At 43.1% G+C, this 25756-nt stretch overlaps 1 protein-coding gene across 3 annotated transcripts in view; it reads left to right on the top strand.

Annotated features, from left to right (window-relative positions):
* Window positions 1–25756, top strand: part of Pus7 (pseudouridine synthase 7) — a 102613-nt gene that overhangs the window by 14216 nt on the left and 62641 nt on the right. Inside the window, exons 2-6 of one of the 3 annotated variants that reach the window (XM_068356894.1) lie at window positions 6674–6852; window positions 8538–8755; window positions 14222–14316; window positions 17021–17206; window positions 20225–20377. In XM_068356894.1, the coding sequence (XP_068212995.1) occupies window positions 6724–6852; window positions 8538–8755; window positions 14222–14316; window positions 17021–17206; window positions 20225–20377 (781 nt within the window). In that variant the 5' untranslated portion in view covers window positions 6674–6723. Of the gene's footprint in view, window positions 1–6669; window positions 6853–8537; window positions 8756–14221; window positions 14317–17020; window positions 17207–20224; window positions 20378–25756 lie in introns of all 3 variants that reach the window. The other 2 variants (XM_068356892.1, XM_068356895.1) reach the window with 2 other exon arrangements.

Here is a 25756-nt window from a genome sequence, read left to right as displayed (position 1 = left end):
GGCAATGAAGCCTGTCGCTCAGCCTTTCCCTGACCTTCAGGCTTAAAGGAATAACTTTTTCCTGCCCGCTGGATCTATCCTCGCTCATGCGAAGCTACGATCGTCCCTGCCCTAGTCGGAGGAAGACCTCCAACTTGGAGCATGGCTCGGACTTTTAGTCCTTTAAGAGATCTTCTCAAGACCCTTTTATGACAGGCCTCGGATTGTATTCCGCCTTGGGTCTTCTGCTCACTCTGGCCACGGCCAGTGTGTAAGCAATCTTCTTGGTCTCTTACTACTCCCCCCCCCTTTCTAAGGAAGAGGGGAAGGCAACATTCAGGCTCGCTCCTGAGTTGTTGGCTAGACTCAGAATCTGAGGGTCCCGACCCTTCGGTCCGATTCATTCAAGATTTTGAGTCTCCATTCTGTGTCTGATGTCCCAAGACCTTCTCTTTCTTGCCAGTACAGGAATCGAGAGGTTAGCGCTGGGAACAGCTGCAGTTTGGCCTCAGTTGCAGCCGATTTGGGAACACAAGGAGGACATGGGGGGAGAGTCACCAGTATACCTCTTCAGCCCGGACTCAAGGATATTCATCTCGACCTGTCTTCAGACCCTCCCCCGTCACGTCGCCCTACAGCACGATGTTGGATACATCGCAACGTCCCTCGCCTTCGAGTAATACTACTCTGTGACGCAGGTGCTACAAGCTGGAGTCTGGAAGCGTCTGATGACCTTCGCAGCCCGCTTCCTGCAGGGCGTGACCCACAGGAGTCTCGATACGTTTTCTATCGCTCTGTGGTGGCTACACAACAGCTGGTCTAACCTCAGGCTCCTTTTTGGACAGGTAGCAGAAGGTTGAGGGCATTGTTATCAGGTTTTAGTCTGCATGAACGAAAGAAGTATGTCTGGCCCTTACTTCTTTCTTCATCATCCCCTCTACGGGGAAGCAGCATCCTGGTCTCTGCATAGCTGACCTCGAACCTCTGCAGGTAAACCATGCTTCCTTGTGTTCCGAGTATTGAGTCAATACTGTCGCGTCCCCCATACCCTGACGAGGTGGTATTGGGAACGTCCTAACCCAGAGTTCCTTCTGGAACTCCAGGTCAACTGCCTAGGACGGGTCACACTTCTTCCTTCACACACAAGCTTACGTAGGCCACATGGTTCCTTGCGGTGCAAGGAACTTGTGAGGTGCAGGGACTCCTTTTCTCGAGTGCGACTCACTCGGATTCTGAGTCCCCGGGTAAAGCCAAAGCCAGTATGGCTGGGGACTTTCCACCCTTCCTAAGGGATAAGTCACCCTTTGTAAATAGCGTGGTTTGTATTTCGGTTACGGAACAAATGACAAATTCGAAGATAATTTGTATTTTTCCTAACCATACAAACCTTAGCTATTTACACATATTTGCCCGCCAGCCCTGTCCCCCAAGACAAGTCCTACCTCTAAGTGAAAGTGAGTATTCACCTGTGTGTGAGGGGGAGGAGGGGTAGCTAGCTACCACTCCCCTACCCCCCCGCTAACTAGCGCGGGGGTAATACACCCTCGTTAAATTCTAATGGCTCGCCATTTCAGCTACGCTAAAAGTAATAACCCTTTGTAAATAGCTAAGGTTTGTATGGTTAGGAAAAATACAAATTATCTTCGAATTTGTCATCTTAAGAGGTCTAAACCTATTCGAGGACAGTCAGAAGCCTTATGGTGTGCCATCAAGAAACCTTCGAGGCCCATGTCCAAGAATGGGGTTTCGTATTATATAAGGCTTCTGATTAGAGAAGCCCACTCTCACTTAAAGGAGGAAGACCTTGCATTGCTGAAGGTAAGGACCCACGAAGTAAGAGCCGTAGCTACTTCGATGGCCTTTAATAAAAACCGTTCTCTGCAGAGCATAATGGATGCAACCTATTGGAGGAGCAAGTCAGTGTTTGCATCATTTTATCTTAAAGATGTCCAGTCTCTTTACGAGAACTGCTACACCCTGGGACCATTCGTAGCAGCGAGTGCAGTAGTAGGTGAGGACTCAGCCACTACATTCCCTTAATCCCATAACCTTTTTTTAACCTTTCTCTTGAATGCTTTTATTGTTGTTTTTATGGTTGTTACGGTAGGCTAAGAAGCCTTCCGCATCCTTTTGATTTGGCGGGTGGTCTATTCATTCTTGAGAAGCGCCTGGGTTAGAGGTTTTGTAGAGGTCCTTTAGTAGGGGTTGCAACCCCATATACTTTGGCACCTTTGGGTTGATTCAGCCTCCAAGAGGAACGCTGCGCTCAGTAAGGAAGACGAACTTAAAAAAGAGGCAGAGTAACGGTTCAATTCGACTTCCTTACCAGGTACTTATTATTTCATTGTTATTTGAGATAACTGTTATATGAAATATGGGATACTTAGCTATCCTTTAATCTTGTACACTGGTTTTCACCCACCCCCCTGGGTGTGAATCAGCTACATGATTATCGGGTAAGTTTAATATTGAAAAATGTTATTTTTATTAGTAAAATAAATTTTTGAATATACTTACCCGATAATCATGATTTAATCGACCCTCCCTTCCTCCCCATAGAGAACCAGTGGACCGAGGAATAATTGAGGAGGTGTCAACAAGAAGTACTTGAGTACCTGGCCACAGGTGGCGCTGGTAAGTACACCCCCTTCTAGTATTGTGATAGCTGGCGTATCCCTCCATAGAATTCTGTCGGGCAACGGAGTTGACAGCTACATGATTATCGGGTAAGTATATTCAAAAATTTATTTTACTAATAAAAATAACATTTTCCGATGAATTTTAGTATGCTTATTGCATTATTCGTATTGAGAAGATTAAAAAAGAAATTAATATCCACCTTAGTTTAAACTAAACTTTGAGATGCCTTCCATGCAACTTAACCCCATTTGAGTGTCATTTTTGTATAATACCCATTATCCTCTTTATGACAGTTGACCTTATCAGTAATCAAGTTAGCCTATGTGGTGTGTTTTGGCAATTGTATAACTTAATCTGTGCCCTTCTGAGGTTCTAAGATGTTCAATAAGTAAATATATGCTTAATTAGATAATTCTAAGTAAGTAGTAAGATGCAGGGATCTTTGATGGGGAAGGGTACGGTGTCCTAGGTTAGGTTAAGGGAAAATGTGAGGTGTCGATGTTTGCTAGCGATGACTAATGGATAACGATTTATTGAAAACAGGTTGTTTAATAATAAAACTGGATAAAATAATAAAACATGGGGTGGTTAGGCAGGATATAGGAGCATCCACCATTGCCATGGTGAACACCTTCCCTAAGAGATCACCCTTCTTGATCTTGGTAGTTCCTTCAGAAAAACCCTTGATTAAAACTGAGGCTTTTCCATCTTTCAGTTCTAGGATGACAGGGATTGCTGTAGCTTTTCTTGACAGACTGGGCATTATGATGTCGCCATCATAATACATCTTCGGCCAACAGAAGGTCGGACAAGCAGGGCACCTAAAAGAGGTGTCAAGTCCCCTAGGAAAGTCTACAGTAAGAGGAACAAGTATTGGATCGATACTGGCAATCATGATTGAATCGGCTGCATGGACCCCAAGTGCATAAAGCACTTGCTGATAACAGGCTCCACGTATAGGGATATACTACTGTACTCCCAAAGAGGCTATTGGGGAGTGCTGCCGGCCAGGAGACGGACCTGAGAAGAGTGTTAACAAACAAGAGTCTTCGCTGAGGAGTCGCCATCCTCATCCCTTCCCTGGTTTTGACGCTCCCTTCAGATGTATCATAGAAAAGGGGGCCACACATGCTGTATCACTCAACCTCCAGGTTCTGATCAGAGTCCAAATGATTCTGTCATTTAAATCTCCTAGAGATGAGGGCAGTCTTCCTAGCCTTACAGCAGATTCATCAGTCCCTACCGGGTCACTTGATTGTATTGGCGAACGACAACACCATTGTAGCGATTCACGTAGAGCAAACAGTGCAGTACCTGTTTTTTTGCAACACCTCTGTCATCTAGCATTGTAGGCTAAATGGGCAGAAGACAACTTGGGTTCCCTAGTAGCTCAATCCATTCCGGACAAACAGGAATGTGCTCACTTTCTTCTGAACAGAGCTACTCAGATAGTAGTCCCCGAGCAGTCTTTGTGTCATCTAGTGGTCCTCGAAGTCCTGACTTTGAGAGGTTTCCTGACAGTGAATTTCTTTGTGACATCCATGAACATGGGCTTCCGCTCTACTGTTCACTGGGCCTGGATCCCCAGTCTCCAACAGCAGAATGCATTCAGTAACGTCTGGTTAATATTGGCATTTTAGTCGTTTTTCCCTGTGTTGCTTGAGGACAAGGGTGCTTAACAAGGCAAGACCATCCATAACCTGGCAATGATCCTCTTATCGCTGCTTGACATCTGTGGGATGGTTCCCGTACCTTCTTCAGCCGCTGACGGAAGTCACAAGAAAACTCCCTTCATGATACGATCTACTCCAACAGCCACATATGAACATCTTTCACAAAAGGCGTAGCTTCGCTGCGACCTCTTGCTTGGAAACTATCCAGCCTCTCCTCTCTCAGAAAGGCCTTTCCGCAACAAGTTGCGAAGAGGATATCTGAATACCTGTGTAGATCTTCGGCTTCAGTCTACCAGGTCAACTGGACAGTCTTCTGTAGTTGGTGTTGTGGAAGGGATATCTCTCCCCTCAATGCTACTACACCAGCGGAGTTCCTCATTTACCTTCGGGAAGAAAAGCTTCTCTCGCTGTTGGGATGGAAGGCCATCGGTCGTCCTTGAGCCTCGCCTTCAAACCAAAGAGAATTAACCTTTCCTCTGCGTCGGCATTGCCTCTCATCATACAGAGTTTCCTGCTTACCTGCCCTCAGTTGGAAGGGAGCTCTCCTCCATGGAGCATGGTTTGCACCCTTTGATCCTCTAAGGGTGCCCCCTACAACCCTGGACTCTAAGCAGCAGATCTTCACCTGACCTCGATGACAGGTTTCCCGCTCGAGTTGGCTTTGGCCAATAGAATTGGTACATCCGATAAGCCTCCTTCAATGTCTCTCATTTACGACCAATGGGCCAGGTAATATTCGACTTCATTCCTGGGAGCTCGGATTCCAGATTCGAGCCCTTCGAATTGGGAGTCCGTAGCCTGACCAATGATCCTGATCAATGGCTACTATGCCAGGGAGGAACTTGAGGTGCTACCTCAAGAGAACTACAGGAGCTCGTCCCCGAGTGTTAGCATTTCGTCAGCTCGGGGAAGGTTGAGAGAATGGTCAGTAAGAACATGTTCTCGACTTGGATTCACAAGGTCATGGACCGAGCATTGAATCATGATCTTTCTCCTTATAGAGGAGACCTAGAGCTCATAACGTTAAGTGCAGGAGTACGCCCCTTGCGTTTATGAAAACTACTCTGTGATGCTGGCCTAGTCAGCAGGTGTGTGGAAGCAGCAGATGACCTTCACCTCCCACTTCCTTGAAGATGTGACCCACAGGACCATGGAGATGTTCTCCATTGACCCTGTGGTGGCTACAAAACAAATGATTTAAACACCGCAGGCTCCCTGATGGACAAGTAGTAAATGGTGGAGGGCAGAGTTTAACCCTTGTTAAGTCTGAGATGAATGACAAAGAATGACTGGCTTGCTCTTTCCTTCATCTTCACCCTGTGGGGGAACAGCAACTACGGTACTCTGCAAAGCTGGCCTCCGCTGTCTACAGGTAAAACCATTCCCTTGTGTAACCTGATATAGAGAGATATATACTTGTTACGTCCTCGTACCCCCTGGTGAGGTGGGATTTGGTAACGTCTATGGTTGATTCTAAGATTCCTACGTTAATGAGAATATTTACCTAGACAAATTACACTTCTAGTGTCACACAAGCATACAGATTAATCAGGCCGCCAACCGTGCTTTGCACGAATTATTTAGTGAGGTGTCATGGTTTTACCCTGTTACATGCAGAGCACGTACGGGGAAACCCTGGGTCAAAGACCACTAAGTTGGTTTGAACTTCCACCCTCCTGAGGGTTGAGTCAATCTATAAATAGCGAGGGTTTGTATTTTGTGTCGTAACAAATAAAAATCTGAAAGTAATTTTTATTTTTCCTAACGATACAAACCTGTAGCTATTTATATAAACTTGCCCGTCATCAACTGTCCCCTAATAGGTCTTGCCTAGAATAAAAAGTGATGAGACAACACAGGTGTGTGTGTGAGCAGGGTAGCCAGCTACCCCTTCTACCCCCCTTTGCTAACTAGCAGTATGGTACAGCTACCCCTTCTACCCCCCTTTGCTAAATAGCAGTATGGTGGTTACACCTCTTTAAAATTCTCATGGCTAGCCTTCCAGCTTCACCAAAAGTATAATCCCTATAAATAGCTACGTTTTTGTATCGTTAAGAAAAATACAAATTACTTTCAAATTTGTCATTTCATCCTGACCTAACTATAACCACAAAGAAAACAGTGTCTTGTCAGATCAGTGTAACTTTTTAAAATGAAAATGGTTAAATATCACTTTAAAGGCTTAGATCTTACTAACCTAGCCTCAATTGGAATACATTATCATACCTGAACAATATGTTTTGCCTCTGTAGACACTTTATCTACATAACCTCATGTTGGATGCAAATTTCTAATTAACTAGGATGGCAAGGAAATCAAGGTTTTGCTGTGAATCAGTCAAATGTGATGCAAATTATAAATTTTCATTTTTTCACAGACAGACAAGAAGAATGGCCAATACCAAGTAGACACACTTCTCTGCTTCAAGTACATGTCATACAGACTTGCCTGCTTGAGGTTCATATTTCCTAAAAGGAGAATTATCAAAAGTTCCATATTCTGGTTGAAGAAAGGGCTTTGTAGGACATTACTTACAAGGCATAATCATCCTTATTTAAAGGTCAGTGTGCAATAACATAGTTTAAACTGTATTCACTTAGGAAAGTTTGAGTAATATGTTTGTGGCTCTTGTTAGGATGTGTTACTAGAAGTATTTAATATTTGACCTATCTGGATTATATTCAAATTGTAAAAATGCTGCAAGTGTACTAAATAGATACTAACAGTTATTCAAGGAGTGGATGCTTGATATGAGATCAAGTTTGGTGTGGAATTGAGCAGAAGCAGGTGATTGCCTACATTCCAAAGGTTTTGAGTGTGGTTAAGCAGAATTTTTCTACAATTAAAAAGGAGTTGGCGGCATTATGGTTATTTTTAGACTCTTGCGACCCTTTTAATTTGGAGGGAAGTTTGTAATGAAAACAGGTCATTTGCCATTTGTATAATTAGAGTGAATGAAAAATTAAAAAGGTTGATCGGTTGCTTACAATGATGGCTAAAGTGTTTTTTATTTAGATTTTATATTATGGTATATACATGGTGAAAGTAATAAGATTGCTGATTGGATATCAAGGTTGCCTGGAGATGTGATTAAAAGAGTAGTTGAGAATGTGGACTTAAGTGTTTTTGCTGGAAGAACTGATGATTGATAAGGAATCTTAGGAAAGTTGGGATTCATTGTTTGAAAAGAGGTCTGGTCCTTATGGTCTTATAGACTTGGTAGATGAAGGGCTTGTTGTGGTTATTCCAGGAACCGTGAATGCATTAAGAATAACATGGTTCACAAAGCAGGGTTACTGTGTTGGAAGTGAATGTATCTTCTAGCTCTTAAGATATACAGTAATGCACACTGGAGCAAATGTCAGTTATATGGTTGAATATGTGAGTAAAACAGAGTTTGGTGTTCAGCAAACAGGGAAGGGATATTATGTTTGCACAATAGAAGAGGCCTAGATTTAAAATAAATAGACTGAAATGCTTGGGATGCATGTTAAACCAAGGGCAAAAGTAACTTGTTGGAAATATGGTAAGGGTAATTTATCAAAAATGGCAAATAAACTAAAAATAAAAATCTAGTGTATGTTATAAGCAGAGCAGTGATGTTTGATGGTTCAGAAAAATGGGTATTATGAAGGAAAGAGAAACTGAATTTGGAGGAAACAGAAATGAGGATGTTGAGGTGTATGTTTGGAATCTCATTGCGTGAGAGGCTGACCAATGGAGAAATTAGAAGTAGCTTGATAAGAGTTAAGATTAAGATGATATTGGCATGTGGTAAGGATGGGGAGTGGGATGGAGTAAACAGTATTTATGTTTAACCTGTGCCAAGGCAACCAACCTTGTAATTCAGGTACAGTGGTAGGAATAAAGAATAAGAAGAAATAAAGGGAAATAAAGGATATTGTGAGTTGAATGGTAGGACAGGATTAGAAAGGAAACTATAAGAGAGAGTACTTGAGTGCTATATGTGGATGGGATTATATTGAGATGTAGATGGAGGTGGTTTGGGCATGCTCTTTGCACTCCCCAAGAGATATTAATTCACTAAATGTTTAGCTAGAATTGAAAGCTCAAAATAGAGATGACTTGCAAAATCTAACTGAGCCCCTTTCCATTAATAGGCATAGGAGGTAATGATTATGAAAATATGTACCTGTAGAACCTGGAAAGTATGAAGTATGGTATCATATTGCTGTATTGTAAATTGTTTTTATCACTTTTTCACATCAGTAATTTTCATTGCAGATGGATAATGGAAATGTACAAGAGGAGAGCAAGGAAGAGCAAGATGTCAACATGAAAAGCATTGACAGTACTACCCAAAAGACGGATGAAGTTTTACATAAAGAGGAGGATGGATTAGAAAAGAAGCCTGATAGAGCCATTAACTCAACAGAATCAGAAATTGGCATCACTGAATACGTTGGCCATCACCCAGGCTTTTTTGGAATTATAAAACAGAGGTAGGAAGTTTTTGTGTTCCTCAAGCCTTGTCTGAAGGGATTTTGAAATTAAAAGTTTTTTGTTCCGGCACAAAAATACAATCCTTTTTCTCTTTATTATGGAGTATTAAACGGTGAAGCTGAAACCAGCCGATAAGCTTTTTGTCAGGGTGTAACCCTCACACCAGCACTAGCGATTAACCATCACTTTTTATTTTCTTTCTCTCCCGCCAATTCTTTTAACCAGTTTATGATTAAAAGCAACTGGCCTAAAGCTTAATAAAAAGTCCTTTGTTCCTGTGCAAATACAAACACTTCGCTATTTATAGGGGTATTACTTGAGGCGAAGCAGTAAGATGAGCCATGATACTTTTAGTGACGGATAACTATCCCAACCACTAGTTAGTGGGTGGGGGTGAGGGTAGCCCAGCTACCCTGCTTACTCACACATCTGGGCTGAGCAACCACTGTAGCTTTCTGGCTTGGTAGAGAACAGACACTGTTTACTCTCTCTCGCTTTTGACTTGCCTTGATACATGTCCTGGTACCGAAAGCCTTTCCTTCGGTACCTTCATGTCCTTCTTAGAGACGGACCCCCACCTGCTGTGTCCAGCTTGCCGGGGCTGCCGGTGTTCCAGGGTCGACACTTGTATGAAGTGTAAGGAGTGGTTTGCCTCCCAGTAAGAGATGTTTGGGCGACGGAAGAAGAAGAAAGCCAAGAGAGATTCTTCTTCTTTGGGGTCTTCCTCGAAGTCGAAGAAACTGCGGACTTCTTCTACCCCCCAATCTCTTCCCGAAGATGCTCCTCTGCTGGTCCCTTCCTCGGATTGTACGAGTAGCAGCACAGGACTGGTTACTCCAGGTCAACCTTGCAGACTTGGTGCCAGTGCTGTCTCACCTAGTTAGTCAGCTCTGCCCCTTCCCCTAGGGAGTGCCTGCTCAATGGTCCCCTTTCGAAGGATGTTCTCTTTGAACTCCTTCAATTGGGAGGAGAGACGATATGGTCATCTCCTTCCTCCACAGAGGTTGATCCTCCTGTGAGCGCAGGCACTGCAGCCCGTCAATCTGACTTTTGTTCCCCTGAGATCGACGCCAAGGACTTTGTTGACCTACTAGGGGCGGTGGCAGAACAGAGTCCAAGGCAAGGTTCCCCTTTGTGGGAACACGTCTGTCATTCCTGAGAGAAAACCGCTAGTGTGGAGCGGAAACGATACACTTATGCTTCTCCTCTATGGAAGGAGGTAGAGCGTTGCCTCAAGCGTGGTTCTCCACCGAGTAAATCAATCTCCCCCTCAGGAAAGGTATTTCTCAATGATGACCTTGACCCTTTCCGGGCTCCTATGGATGAGAGCTCGGAAGTAAGTGAGCAAAACTTTGAGGACAACATTTTGCCAGCTGCCGCTAGCCCTAAAATGACAGAGGACGATGATAAAGCCTCTGAGCACGCCTTCTGGCAGGTCTTAGCCTGCATTCGTACCATCAATGCACTTCCAGGTTCATTGGCAGCCCCTCTTAAAGGTAAAGATATGGTTCTTGACCAATTCTATGGCACTCTGAGATCCCTGAGGGCCAGTGCAGTTCTGCCCTGGTCAAAGGTGCTGAAAATGGCCAAACAGAGGGCAATGTCTCAGCTTACTGGTTCATCTGTCTCTTTGCATTCTAACAAATCCTCCAAACTCCTCCCGCCTATTTTTGTGTTGCAGAGGAGGTATTACGTGACCCTCGGTGATCCTCTCCCAACACTGCCTCTTGACCACTCTACAGAAGCACTCTCAAAAGGCACGACCTTTGAGAAGTAAACGGGACTGCCAGTCTCATTTTCAGCCTCTGAGATCCTCAACCAAGAAAAATTTGCTTAGTGTGCCATGCAGGCTACATCGTGGCTTGACTTTTGGTTGGGATCTGTAGGACAACTGGTCCGGCCTCAGGACTAGTCCTGGGAGTCTACTAGGAAGTCTGTGAAGACTTTCCTATTGTCCGGCGCTCGGGCTATCGAGTTCCTTTCTCAACATGTGGTGAACCTTTGGGCCAATACCATATTGAAGAGAAGGGATGCTGTCATAGGAAGATTCCATAGACAGCTCCCTCAGGCTAAAGTGGCGAGGCTCAGAAACTCTCTTTTTGAAGGAAGTTCCCTTTTCAACCCTGAAGATGTCGAGTGGGTGGCTGAGAATTGGACAAAGTCCAATTATGACTGGTTCAGAAACCTGTAATTTCTAGACCTTACTCTACACAACCACAATGCAAATCAGCAGCTAAACTGCCGATGAAAATAAGTAGACCCAAAACAGCAGGGTCCTAAGGTGTTTAAACAGTCCTTTCAAGGCAAAAAGTCCTTCCATGGAGGCAGAGGGAAGAGGTGGTCTGGCTGTGGCCCATACAGCTAGGATGGGCAATTCTCCTATATGACCACCTGTGGGGGGATGCCTGTAAAGCCGCTGGCAGAGGTGGCTTCTTTACAGGGCCGAACCATGGACAATCGAATTGATTCGTTCAGGGTATTGTGTCCTGTTCACTGTATCTCTCCCTCCACTGAATCGAGTGCCACTTCCATCAAATCTCCTATGCAAAGGGATCCGCAAAGGAATTAGCCCTGCAGGCAAAAGTCCAGACCATGTTGGAGAAGGGTGCTCTCTAAGAGGTCCTTGATGGGTCTCCAGGCTTTTACAGTCAACTCTTTCTTGTGAGAAAGGCGTCTGGAGGCTGGAGACCAGTCATTGACCTCTGCCCTGAACAGGCTTGTCGAACAAAACCCGTTCAGGATGGAGACAGCCGACACAATCAGACAAGCAATAAGACCGTGGGACTTCATGCGCACTTTAGATTTAAAGGATGCATACTTCTAAATCCCAATCCAACTGTCTTCCAGGAAGTATCTAAGATACCATTCTAGACCAGAAGTTTTACCAGTTTAAGGTGCTGTGTTTCGGTTTTTCCTTTCCACAGCTCCTCAAGTGTTCATGAAAGTTTTCATTCTTATGTCCTCCTCGTCCCACGAATTGGCATCTGTCTCCTAAGATATCTGGACGAGTGGCTGATTCTTGCAGACTCGGAGGCGATCCTTTTTCGCCACTGAGAGGACAACTTAATTAAGGAACAAAGCATTTCCATCAGACGAAAGAATTCAAGGGCTGAGGAAAGTAGCACAGCCCTTCTTCAGACGAAAAGAGCTCCCAGCACAGAGCTGGCAACCCCTGCTCAGTCACCTCTCATATATGTCCCGTCTAGTTCCCAACAGTCGCCTCGGGATGAGATCCTTCCACTGGCGCCTGAAATCCCAATGGAATCAGTCCACCAACTCCAGGGATTGTATTGTCCGCATAGGACAAGAGGAAAGAATTTACCTCAGATGGTGGCTAGCAGACCCAAACCTCTGCAAAGGGGTCAATCTTTTCGTTCCTTCCCCGGAATATATGCTCTTTTCAGATACGTCAAAAGAATGGCGGGGGGCCCACATGCTGCACCACATCTCCGGCCAATGGTCCAAATTTGAAAAGTATGAGCACATAAATCTCTTAGAGATGAGGGCAGCCTTCCTTGCCCTCCACCAGTTCCTTCAGTTCCTGGCGGGGCACTCCATGGCATTGATGAGTGACCATACCACAATGGTTTCCTGCAACTCCTCACGGAGATCCCTAGAGAAATCATCCACAACACAATCTATTCAAACAACTACATGCCATAATCTATCACAGAGCCGTAGCTTCGCTATGATTTTACGCCTGGAGACTGTCCAGCACCTTCTCACACAGAGAGGCTTTTAGCAACAAGTTGCAAAGAGGATGGCTGGACACCTTAGATGCTCCACAGCTACAGTCTACTAGGCAAAGTGGTCAGTTTTCTGTGGTTGGTGTTGTGGAAGGGGTATCTCTTCCCTTAATGCCACTGCTCCAACTATAGCGGAGTTCTTTGTATACCTTCGGGAAGAAATGCTTCTCTTGGTTTTGGTAGTCAAAGGCTACTATTCGGTCTCAGTTGATATTTCCTCCTTGTAGGAACTTTCCTTACTCATACAAAGTTATGAGATTACTTGTCCCCAGTCGGAACTGAGACCTCCTCCTTGGAACATGATTCAGGTCTTTCAGTCTCTGAAGGGTCCTCCTTACGAACCATCATGCCAGGCAACAGATTGCCACCTCACGTGGAAGACAGTGTTCCTGCTTGCTCTGGTCTTGGCCAAGAGAGTTAGTGAACTGCATGGTCTATCTTCTGATGTCTCCCACTCCAGAAGATGAGGAGAAGTAGTCCTTAGCTATGTCCCTGAGTTTATTGCTAAGACTCAAAATCCTGGTTTGGCTCATTCCAGATAGAGAGTCTTCGTTCTGTAACCAAAGATCCAGACCAAGTGGTACTTTGACCAGTAACAAGTGTGAGGTGTTGCCTTAAAAGGACAGCAGCAGCTCGCCCCCCGTTATCAGCTCTGTTTGCTAGCACGGGAAAGGTCAAGAGGAGGATCAGCATGAATACTATTTCCACCTGGATTCACGTACGGGAAAACCTCAGATCAAACACCAGTAAGTTAATTTGGACTCACACCCTCCTAATGGGTAATTCATCCCTGATAAATAGTGAAAGAGTTTGTATTTAGTGTCAGAACAAATGATAAAATTGAAAGTAATTTGTAATTTTTCTAACGATACAAACTTTGAGCTTTTTTATACAAATTAGCCCATCATCACCTGTACTTGATAATTCCTGCCTGCAATCAAAAGTTACGAGATAACACACGTATGTCTGCAGGCAGTTGTAGGGTAGTTAAACCTCACTATAAGTCTTATGGCTAGTCTTCCAGCTTCGGCAAAAGTATAATCCCTAATAGATAGCCCAAGGTATGTATCGTAAGGAAAAATACAAATTACCTTAATATTTGTAATTTTGTCAACCAATCTATATTTGCAAAATATATAGCACAATGAATGTTATGTAAGTATTGAAATGATACAATTAATTTTTTAACCCTTTTACCCCCAGGCTATTTGGAACTTTCCAACCCTTTACCCCCAGTGGTTATTTTTTTTCAAGCACATTTTGCAGTATAATTTATTTAGATTGCTCTAACAGCCTTAATTTTCATCATAGAGAGATCAGGTTGGTCTCATTCTCTCGGAAAATGCCTGAAGTTTCTGAAAAAAATTATCAAAAGTATGCAAAAAAAAAAATATAAATAGCAATTTTTTGCAAGGACATACCGGTACGTCCATGGTGGTAAAGGGATGAGTTTTGTGAAACGTACGAGTACGTCCTTTTGGGGGTAAAAGGGGTAAATAATTTTTTATGTTATTGCCTTACTTCAATATAATGGCACCTATAAAGGAGCTAGGCTTCATGTGTCCAGCTACACTATGGAAAAGTTATCAGTTGTCTAACACCACAAAGCTGGGTACAGGAACCAGATTTATTCTTATGTATTAATGAGCCCTCTGGGTTATTTAAAATACAGGTGAGTTTTGTACTGATTTATTGAAAACTCTCATCAAATTTTTACAGATATTCAGACTTCATTGTGAATGAGGTGTCAAGTTCTGGAGAGGTTGTACACCTAACAGACCAGAGTATTCCCCGTCCCCCAGAAGTTGCTTCAGGTTTGTTCTTACTTGTTTATGTTTTTTTGAAATGGTGAGAATACACAAATTATTAAGCTATCTAGATACCTGTGTAATAATAGTAATAATATATAGCTAGGAAGTCCAAGCATCTTATTCTTAGGGATCTAGAATGTGTACCATACTTTCATAGTCATACTATTTGTAAGTAGTATTGAGAAATATTTTGGTTTAGAGGAAAGTCCAGAGAAAGAGGAAGAAGTATAAGAGAAAGTAGTAAGTGGTTATTATTATTATTATTATTATTATTATTATTATTATTATTATTATTATTACTTGCTAAGCTACAACCCTATTTGGAAAAGCAGAATGCTATAAGTCCAAGGGCTCCAACAAGTGAAAAATAGCCCAGTGAGGAAAGGAAATAGATAAACTAAGAGAGGAGTAACAAACAATCAAAATATTAGAAGAACAGTAACAACATTAAAATTAATCTCTCATGTATAAACTACTGTATAAGAACTTATAGAACAAACAAGAGGAAGATAAATAAGATAGAATAGTTTGCCCGAGTGTACCCTCAAGCAAGAAAGAACTCTACTCCAATATAGTGGAAGACTAAGGTACAGAGGCTATGGCACTACCCAAAACTAGAAAATAATGGTTTGATTTTGGAGTGTCCTCCCAGAACAGGTGCTTACCATAGCTAAAAAGTCTCTCCCTTAGAAAGAGGAAAGTAGCCACTGAATAATTATAGCGCAGTAGTTAACCCCCTAAGTAAAGAAAAATTGTTTGATAATATCGGTGTTGTCAGGTGTGGGGACAGAGGAGAATATGTAAAGAATAGGCCAGACTAATAACAACAACAACAATGATAATTGATAATAATAATAATAATAATTATAGGTAATTGATAATGCACATAAGATAGACCCAGAAATGAATAAGTCCTGTAAAATTATTATTTAAAATTATTACTTGTACCCTAAATTCAACACTTATACCATCTTTATATAAAATAGCCAGTATCTCGCCCCCAAATCTGACGAGAAACGCTAGCAAAAACAAAAGAATAAACAAATTAATGACCCTAGGCATCCACTCAACAATCATCAGGAAGCAAGGCAAAGAATGAAATCTCGCAAGAGCTACACTACATTGGATAGACTAGAACCAATCCAGTTTGCTGCTCACAGGCTAGAGAAGTGGCAGCAAAGCAACCCTCACTAGGAAGAACTGGGTAACCCTAAACAGAGTAAGGATAAAGGAGGGCAAAACTGGAGATAACTGCCACAAATGGGGATTAGCCACTGACCTTGTATGTCCATGTGGGGCAACACCACAAACAATGGAACACATCCTCTCTCTTTGCATCAACCCCATCTCCTCTGTCTAGATCTGTGGTTGGGGAATCTAAAGAGAGATATAGCAAAAATCAGTGCATGGTGCAAATCATAAGGATGAAATTATGTCTTGGGCGTTGATCCCATCCTGATCTTCATCTAATTGATATTACTGTAAATTGGAATCATAGTTGTAATTCTTAATTGATAATTCATTTCTAAGAAACAAATCTTACCTGTATTGTCATTGGATACACAAGAATTGGGATATGGAGAAAGTCTTCAAGATTTTTTGAATAGTTTATCATGAGGATATTTTTTAATTCTTTCATTCTGTCGTGTTTTGAATATCGTTTGCCTTTTTGGTCTTCAGCAGCTGATTCTCATCTTACATTGTGCTGCAATACTTGAGGTCTATCTTCCCTTGGCAGTATATCTTAGTAATCCATGTTTGACACTGGTTATATAAGTGGATGAGCAACCTGGTGGAGTAACAAGAACTTTGGGTGTGGAGGAAGTGCCCCCTAAATCTTGAAGTCATTGACAGCAAGTTGAATGATTTTGTTTAAGGCGATAGACAAACTGTCTTCAGCTTCTACTCCTGATGCCTGGTGGTTAATCTTACTGGCATTAGTATGGACTGGCAGGGGTCACTTGCCTTATAAGATAGGCACTGTGCATCACAAGAAACTGGCCATCCTTTGATGAATCTGGCCAATGAATCCTCTAGAGGCCCTTTGTGCCAATAGGTGTAGGAGTTGATCTGTAGTTCTGTTTTATTTAAATTATTGTATATGCTTTTTCTTTCAAAATATTTTTTTATATCTGGCCATCCTCTGTATTCAGATAATTCCACACTATACTATCAAACATTTGATATTAGGTTATTAATTAATTCCAACAGTAGATCAGTACCTCTCAGTATTCTAGAAGTTTTATTCCAACTGTGACCAAATTGTTTAATTATCTGCAGTAGATTACAGTGATTGAATTTTTGGAATATGTTACATGTGCTTTTTTGTTAAGCAGGTTAACACAAGCCTCATTTCATAATTTATCTGGTATTATCTTGTTTGGACTTAGTTTGTTTTATTTTTGATATTCTTCTTTTACAGTGTATTATTTACTTCTCAGTTTCCTTGTCCATACTGGGCTGCTTTCTCTATTTAGGCCCTATAACTTGTAGTGTTTTGCTTTTCCAATCAGGGGTGGGGTGCAGCTTAGCTTGTAGAGCATTATCAATGATAATGATAAAAAGTATAATAATCATGGATTTAGGAATAGTCCAAGTTTATTGTTGCTTTAGATGTTTAGTCTATTAGAGTAGCGGAATATCTACTATCATCATTCATGAAATTCAATCATACTAGAATTTCAGATATATTGTTTTCTTTTTCCAGAGATTCCTACTGAAGTTCCTCCTGAATTGTCAGCTGAAGTGATTCATCAGCTGGATGAATTAGTTGGAATTCCTCTTCCTCCTCGTATCCCTTTGATTCACCCTACCAAGAAAGTGGAGAACAGTAATGATGTTACTGATACAGATCTCCCCAAAAAAGAAGAGGATGAATCTTCTGTCAAGAAAGGTAAACAACAGAGTTTATTGAAATATTGTTTTGTAGTTTTTAAGTTTTCATAAATGTTGAAGGTATTTTATGTAAAATATTAATTTTGAATTATTTTCATTTTCATAATGCGTTTACATATTAGGCTATCTATCTATCTACTGTGGCACTCCCCTCCATTTTTGGAGGTAGCCTACATCCCCAAAAAGAAGCAAAAGAGGATTTTTTCTTCCTTGCTTGACGAGTGACAAAGCCATGTTTGATTGATACTGCTTGAGTGCCACAGCCCAACCTCCCCCATCATTCACCTCAAATGAAGCTTCATATGCTGACTCCCTAACTGTTGCTATCTCAGCGGTCACCAATGTGACCCGAGGTAGCATTAGGGCCTACCGGAACTGTGCCACATACTCTCACCAATCATTTCTATTCCTAGCATGCTCTTTTGCCTCTCTCACATATATCCTGTCACCTAGGGTTTTATTCACTCCATCCATCCATCCAAACCTTTACCCTTCTCTAGTATTTCTCCCATCAACTCGTGCATTTATTACCTTCTTCTGGAGATGATCACTTTCCATCCTCTTTACATGGCCAAACCACCTCAACACATTTTTATTCACTCTAGCTGCTGATAGAAATAAATGAAATTTTAATAAGATATTTTGTTTTTATACTCTCCTGATATTTGTATGCATTCCCTTTCTCCTCCCCACTGACTAGTGGTGCTAAGAGGAAGGAAAATAGTTTCAACTTTGAGACAGAAAGACTAGACATTGTGAAAGCTATTAACTGCTCAATTTTCTCATTAAATTACTAGAAATCTAAGACTATTGGAAGGAAATAGAATGGGAAACATTTTAATTTTAGGGGAAATTGCTGATATAACGAAGCTTCAAGAGAGAATCTATATGAACTTCAGTTGAGTATAGAAATAAATCTTGATGTTTAAAATTCTGCTTTTGCCTTTTGCGCATTAGGGCTTATCCCCTGGCACTGGAAGGAGCTGATTACTGCTCACAGGTAGGGCTTGATTAGATAAGTCCCCTTCAGGCTTTAGGTAGGAAATAGACTTGGTTAATGTGTCTGCATTCTGTTGTGAACTCTCAATTCTTCCCAGTTCCTTTAGTATATTGTTTCAACCATTGTTTATTTAATTTTATCCACTATTTGTTTTTTAATATTTTGTCATTGTAAGTTTGTGATATTTTGCAAAGGATTGTGATTTTAATTGCATTGCTAGTTGGTAGTAGGTAAGGAACTTTGATGAGTGCCTTGCTCTTTTCAGACAATGATTGTTTGACTAATTTAAAGTTTTTGATTGTATAACAGGGTTAAGTGCTTTTTACGTCATGAGGAACAGTATTTTGCCAACTGGATTGTGTGTTTGTTAGGGTTAAGTACTTGTTAATTTCTCTGGCCTCTCTTTTTCTCTGTCTTACAGCACTTAAAGGCTAGTAGATTGGTTAGGGCACCATCCACCCATTGAGATACTACCGCTTGAGAGTTATCGAATCCTTTGACTGGCCAGACAGTACTGTAATGCATTGGATCCCTTCCTCTGGTTACGGCTCATATTTTCTTTGCCTGCACATGCACCAAATAGTCTGGCCTATTCTTTACACATTTTTGTTTTTCCTCATACTCCTGACAACACTGAAATTACCAAACACTTCTTCGCTCAAGGGGCTAATTTCTATACTGTATTTGTTCAGTGACTACTTTTTTCTTGGTAAGGGTAGAAGAGACTTTAGCTATGGTAATTTACAATAACAGAAGAAATACTGTATTTTTTTGTAGGGAACAGTGTCTGTGGTTTATTGAGTTACTTTTACTAATTACCCTGTAACCATGAAAGTAATAGGGATTTTGACAAATATTTTGTATACGCATTCTCCTTTGCCATACAAACCTCAGTAAATTTTTTCGGGATTTTGTGTTTTTCCTCCTATACCCCCATATATTGGCATTCTAGCCGGCCCCCATAACTTTGTATGACTCTTTTAAAATTTTAGGTGTGATTCTCAAAAGCAAATTTACTTTTGAGAAAGACATTAGGGTCTGTGTCTTCTTCAGTTGCTCCAATAATTGGCTTATTGAGAAAATCTTTTAAGATTTTCAGTGATCAATCTATTCGGAAGTGTTTCAATTCTTTCATTCTACCTTGTTTCGAGTATTGTTCTCCTGTTTGGTCTTTAGCTGCTGATTGTCATCTTAATTTGTTGGACAGGAACTTATGGTCTATTAATTTTTTTATTCCTGATCTAAATATTAATCTTTGGCACTGTCGTTTGATTAGTTCATTATACATGTTGCACAAGATTTTTCATAATTTTGACCATCCTTTACATTCAGATCTTCCTGGACAGTTCCATCATGTTCATAATACTAGGCATGCAGTTAATTCTAATTGTCAGGCCTTCTCCATCATGGGGCTCAATACTACATAGTATTCTAGAAGTTTTATTCCAGCTGTGACCAAGTTGTGGAATGATCATGTTAATTGGGTAGTTGAATCAGTAGAACTTTAAACGTTCAAACTTGATGTAAATGTTTTTTTGTTGAACTGGCTGACATGTCTTTATATACAGTAGTCTATATATGAATTTCCTGTTTCAATGTTAATGTTTTTAAAAATATTCTATTTTAATTTTTCATTACTTATATAGTTTATTTATTTTTTTGTTTGGGCTATTTGGGCTATTTCTCTGTGCTGGAGTCCTTGGGCTTATAGCATCTCTCTTTTCCAACTAGGGTTGTAGCTTGGCTAATAATGATAATAATAATAATAAAAATAATGATAATAATAATGATGATAATAATGATAAAACATTCATTTATCATCTTTGACTTTTTCCAGTACTCTATTGTTAGTGTCTAGTTTTGTGTGGATGCAAAAAAAAGGCTAAAAAAATAAAAGGAATTTTATTAAATTTTTTATTTTAGTAAAGCTTTATATTTCTAATTAATGATAAAAAGAATTATATGTTTGATTAAGCATAAAAGGTGAGAATGCTTTTATTTTATTTCATTTACCAGGTCTTGGTGAAGTTATGATTAATGTCAATGGCGTTTCCAAAGAAGGACGTACTAATATTCATCGTGCTGTCAAAGCAAAATACGAGTCGGTGGTGAGTTACTTCAAAGAGAGTGATGATGGCAATAAATATATTATTGTTCAAAAAAAGAAAGGTTAGTTATTTGATTTAAATGTAAAACCCGTTTGTTCTGACACTAAATACAAAACCTTTCGCTCTTTATTATGGATATAATTTTGGCGAAGGGAGAAGGCTACCCATAAGATTTTTAGCGAGGCGTAAATGTCCCTCCGCTAGTTAGCGGGGTTAGGGAGGTCGTACCAGTTACCTTGATCACACACACCGGTGTTATCTCTCTCCGCCTCCCAACTTTACTGCCCTATTGACTAACTGATTTCTTTTCTTTTTACTTTCAGTAGTGATTGTGACTTCTTCTGGTCATCATGCGAATTTGTCCAGGAACTGAAGGCTGTAAATGTGGCACCTTCATGTCAGCAGTCGAGATCGACCCTCATTCATTGTGTCCAGCCTGTAGAGGATGACCGTGTATGCAGGATGACACTTGTGAGGAGTATCGGGAGTGGTCTTCCTCCCAGTGGGAGAGATTTGGACGGCGGCGTAAGAAGTAGTCTGAGAGGGATTCTTCTCCTGGGTCATCCTCAAATTCGAAGAAACCTCGGACTTCTTCAACCCCTCAATCTCTTCCCAAAGGTCCTTCTTACTCGGTCTCCCTAGGGGATTGATCGAACAGGAGTGTGGATCATTTAACTCTAGGGCAACCCTTAGGTTTGAAGGATGCTGTCGCTTCCCCTAACGAATCAGCAGTGCCCTTCCCCTAGCAAAACGACACAGCTCTTCCACTAGCGAAGCAGCACTGCCCTTCCCCTAGTGAAGCGGCACCGCCTTTCCCCTAGCGAAGTGGCGCCGCCCTTCCCCTAGCGAAGCGGGCCGCCCTTCCCTTAACAAAGCGCCGCTGCCCTTCCCCTGTTGAAGCGACGCTGCCCTTCCCCTAGCCAAGTGGTGCCGACCTTCTCTGTAGGGGAGTCCTCATTTGACGATTTGTTATAGATCTGGCCTTTTCTTGGTGTTCCTGGTCCCCCGTCAAAGGAAGGTCTTGTAGAGTTGGATCCTCCTCCGAAGGGCTCCGAAGGCTTCATGCCGGAGGAATTCCTTACTTCTGCTGCTAGCACTATGTTGCCTGTTCTGAGTTCTCCACCTTCACCTGCCGCTGATGACCTCGCTTCCCCTTGTCCTAAGTATGCTCAGCCTGCGGAGGGGAGGCAAATTCCGAAGCATTGTTCCTGTTCCTCTAGGTGGTCGCCTTTCCCTTTCGTGGGTTAGGTCCTCCCAGAGTGGTCTATACCACGTGGATCTTGTAGATGATGCCCGGCTTCACCCCCACCTTTTTCCGGCCCGTCCAAGCGGGGTTCTCCTGAAGAGGCTGCTAGCCCCCTGTGAGTTTGACGCCCGCCATCCTCGCCTGTTCGTGTTTCAGAGTCCAGCAGTGGTCGTCGTTCTCTTAGGGATTTCCAGTCCACCACGCCTTCCTCGCCGGAGTGCAGAGTGCGCCGGGCTACCCAGCGCTCTCCACCCTCATCCGTCAGCATAGACAGGAGCGCCCATGATGACCATTGCACATCAGTGAGTGAGCAATCCCCTGCGTGTCAGCACATTCCCTCACGTTCCCAGGCTAGACACATCCTAGATGTTCACCAACGAAATCAACCCTCTTCTCACAAGTGCCCACCAGTGCATGACCTCCTGCCTTATGACTGCTACACGTCTTTTGACTTTTCCAGGTCTAGGATTTCTGAGCGCGATCTACAGTCCAAGTGCGAGCGCCTGTCTTCATGCGTTCCAGTTACCTACTCGCCCAGACCATCAGTAGCAGCTAGCCATGCGCGTGCGCTTAACGCACACTTGCCCACACCATGAGGTATAGCTCGCGAACCAGCCCCTGTACGCTCTTCATCCTCAGCTTACAAGTGCACAGTAGCCCATAGCGATGTATCTGCCCGTTATCTCCCATCAACGTGCTCCCAGCCAGTAGAGTGTTAGTGCTAAGTGCCACTCATCAGTCCAGCAGCTAGGAATCGACCAACAGAACCTAGCCGACCAGTACCCTTCGCAGTTGCCCCGAAGAGTTCAACACGTGTTTCATAGCCCTCTCTTACTTGTTCTCCAACCCGCTCTACCAAGCCAGAGTGAGAGGCCATGCCTGTCCCTTTATGCCCAGGTAAGCAACCCCTCTCTCCTCCTTTCCAGGTTCTGAAACCTAGGTCTCCTAGGAAGCGCTCATCATCCCGTAAGCTGTATGCTGAGAAGCCCTTTTCCATCCCAACCTTAAGAAGGACCTAATCTGGTTTAACTCTTTGGTGAAGGCCATGAGTTTGGCAGTATCTGATGCTGCTACCTCAGGGAAGCAATCATTGGCAGCATCCACGAGTACACCCTAGATCCTGTTAGAGAAGACGATCTCGTCAAGGGCCTCTTCCACTCTCATTGACCCTAGAAGTAGGTCCGCTGTAGCAGAGGTACTCACAGATCAGCCTCAAATGTTTGTCTCCCTGATTAGATCCAGGATGTGTGTTCTTACAGACACCGTTGAGGTGTTGAGGTGGTACAACAAGATTTCTCACAGCTGCACGTGATCCCAGTCATGACTACGAAGAGGAGGAGGAGACAAGAACCCTACTCCTCCCCTTAGTGACAATCTTCACCTCCTTACAAGCCAGGGTTTGCAATCTCCTAGAGAAATCTCCCTGACGTGGTCCTAACGCCTCTCCCCAGTTGAGGTTGTTTCTCCGGAGCAGTACACCACCTCTACGTCTTCAGACCAGCCTCAGTCAGCTCCAAAGGAGGTTCCTCAGTCCAGCAGATGCAGGGAGGGCTCAAGACCTTCCCTGCTATAGGAATTCCTTCCTTCTTGAAGGGAGAGCAAGTATTCAAAGAGGATAACCAAGAATGCCTCGACTAGGTCTTCCCATTGGACCCAGAAGAAGACTTGTAAGGCAGCACCTTCAGCGACAGCGACGTCTTCAAGAGATGTTTCTACGTTATCCAGGTATGATAACGACTACGACCCACTCTGGGCTCCTATGGATGAGAGCTCGTGGATGGATGAAGATCAGGACTCAAGCATTGAGGACTATCTCCCTAGAACAGCTAGTCCAAAGTATACCGAAGTGGAGGAGAAAGAGTCCGACTACGCCTTTTGGCAGGTCTTGGTCTGTATGAGGCCATTAACAGCCTAGGCCCCTTAAGAAGGCAAAGACACCGATCTGGAATATATCTATGGCACACAGAGACCTTCAAAGGCTAGCACAGCTTTGCCCTGGTGCAGGGGGTTGAAGGGAGCCAGGAAGAAGGCCTTCGCACAGATAGCAGGTACGATGTTTTTTCTTTGCACAAGCACCTCCTCAAAACTCCTCATACCTCCTTTCATTCAGCAAAGGAGGTATTACGAGGTCTCGGTCGAGACATTCAGCTTTACCACTAGTTCTTGCTATCAAAGCCTGACAAGAGGGGCTCCTTGTAATAGGCTTTCCAGTCTTTCAGTCACCTTCAGAGCCGCAGATGCTCAAAACATGGAGAAGATCGCAAACAGGCAACCTCGTGGCGGGATATATGGTTGGTGTCTGTTGGACACCTCATTAGAACCAAGGGTTGGTCCAAAGAGATCATGAGGAAGTTGATGGCAACTTTCCTGTTATCGGGTACCCGAACCGTGGAGTTCCTCTCCCATCTGGTTGTCAACCTATGGGTGAACCTAATTCTTAGGTGAAGGGACTTGTTGATAGACAGGTTCCTAAGGCGGAGGTGACCAGGCTGCGACATTCTACGTTGAGGGGAACCTTTCTGTTAATGTCCAAGCAGGACTCTCTCCTCCAGAGTCCTGTTGGGCAATTCCCCCTCCACGGAGGTCGCAATCGTCCAGGCCACAGACCATAGGCTGAAGAAGGTGGCAAGCCCCTTTCTACAACGAGATGCTCTCCCAGCTCAGCAGTGTTTATATCTATTAGGTCATCTGACATGTCTGGTTAATCTTGACCTCAATGGCTGCCTACGAATTCAATCTCTTCAGTGGCAGCTAAAATCAAAGTGGGGCCAGCACAAGGACTCCTTGGATATGCTGGTCCCAATAAAACCCAAGCCGCAGACAGACCTGAGATGATTGGCGGCAAACGAGAATATCCGTATCTTTTCAGATGCATCAAAAAAAGGGTGGGGGCCCTTCATGCTGCACCACTTGGCCTCTAGGGTCTGGTCAGAGTCCAAAAGATACTAGCATATAAATCTCCTAGAGATGAGGACAGCCCTCCTAGGCCTACAACAGTTCCATCAATTCCTGGTAGGTCACTTGGTGGTGCTGATGAGCGACAACACCACTTTGGTGGCTTACGCAAGCAAGCAAGGCAGTACCTTTTCATAGCCCCTTTGCCATCTGGTAGTGGAGAGGCTAAGATGGGCAAAAGACAACTCTGTGTTCCTATCAGCTCGCTTCATTCCTGGCAAGAGGAATGTGCTCGCTGACAATCTGAGCAGAGCGACTCAGATAGTGGGCTCCGAGTGGTCTTTGAATCATCTAGTAGCCAACAAAGTCCTAACTTTGTGAGGTTCCCCGACTATGGATCGCTTCGGGACATCCCTGAACAACAGGCTCCCGCTCTACTGTTCACCAGTCTCGGATCCCTGACTCTCTGGCAAGATGCATTCCAACAACGGTGGGACAAAATCAACATCTATGCCTTTCCCCTGCTCTGTCTGATATGAAGGGTGCTCAACAAGACAAGATCATCTGAAAACCTATCTATGACCCTCATAGCTCCGGTATGATTCCCGGACCTCCTTCAGCTCTTGACAGAGGGCCCAAGAGAACTCCCTCCACGACATGATATCCTCAGACAACTACACCTCAACATTTTCCACAGAGTCGTGGAATCCCTACTGTTTCACGCCAGGAGACTATCCAGTATCTCCTCTCTCAGTGAGAAGTATGACTAAATACCTGCAGAGATCTTCAGCTTCAGTCTGCCAGGTTAAGTGGACTCTCTTCTGTTGATGGTGCCGTTGAATGGGTATCTCTCCCTCCCCTTGATGCCACTATTCCATCAATAGCTGAGTTCCCTGTATACCTTCGGGAGGAAAAACTCCCCTTTTTCTCGGTGGTGAAAGGCTACAGCTCACCAGTGAACTTTGCCTTTAAGCTGAAAGGAGTTAACATTTCCTCTACGTTGGAATTCTCTCTCCTCATATGGAGTTTTGAACTAACTTGCCCACATGGAACGTGGTTTGCATCCTTGGTCCCTGAAGGGTGCTCCCTACCAACCATTATGGCCAAGCATCTGATCTTCACCTGACTTTGAAGATGGTTTTCCTACTTGAACCTAGCATCTCTCCTTGGTCTTCACTCATTGTTCCAGTCTGGAAAAAGGACAATAGTATACAGTTGTGTGTGGACTACCGTAGACTGAATAAGGTGACTGTCTCTAATAAGTTCCCGATGCCTAACATGGCTGATTCCGTAAATGGA

Source organism: Palaemon carinicauda, chromosome 33 (genome assembly GCF_036898095.1).
Source record: "Palaemon carinicauda isolate YSFRI2023 chromosome 33, ASM3689809v2, whole genome shotgun sequence".
Lineage (NCBI taxonomy): Eukaryota > Metazoa > Arthropoda > Malacostraca > Decapoda > Palaemonidae > Palaemon > Palaemon carinicauda.
The sequence above is the reverse complement of the archived record's forward strand: the minus strand, read 5'-3'. Positions and strand labels throughout refer to the sequence as shown.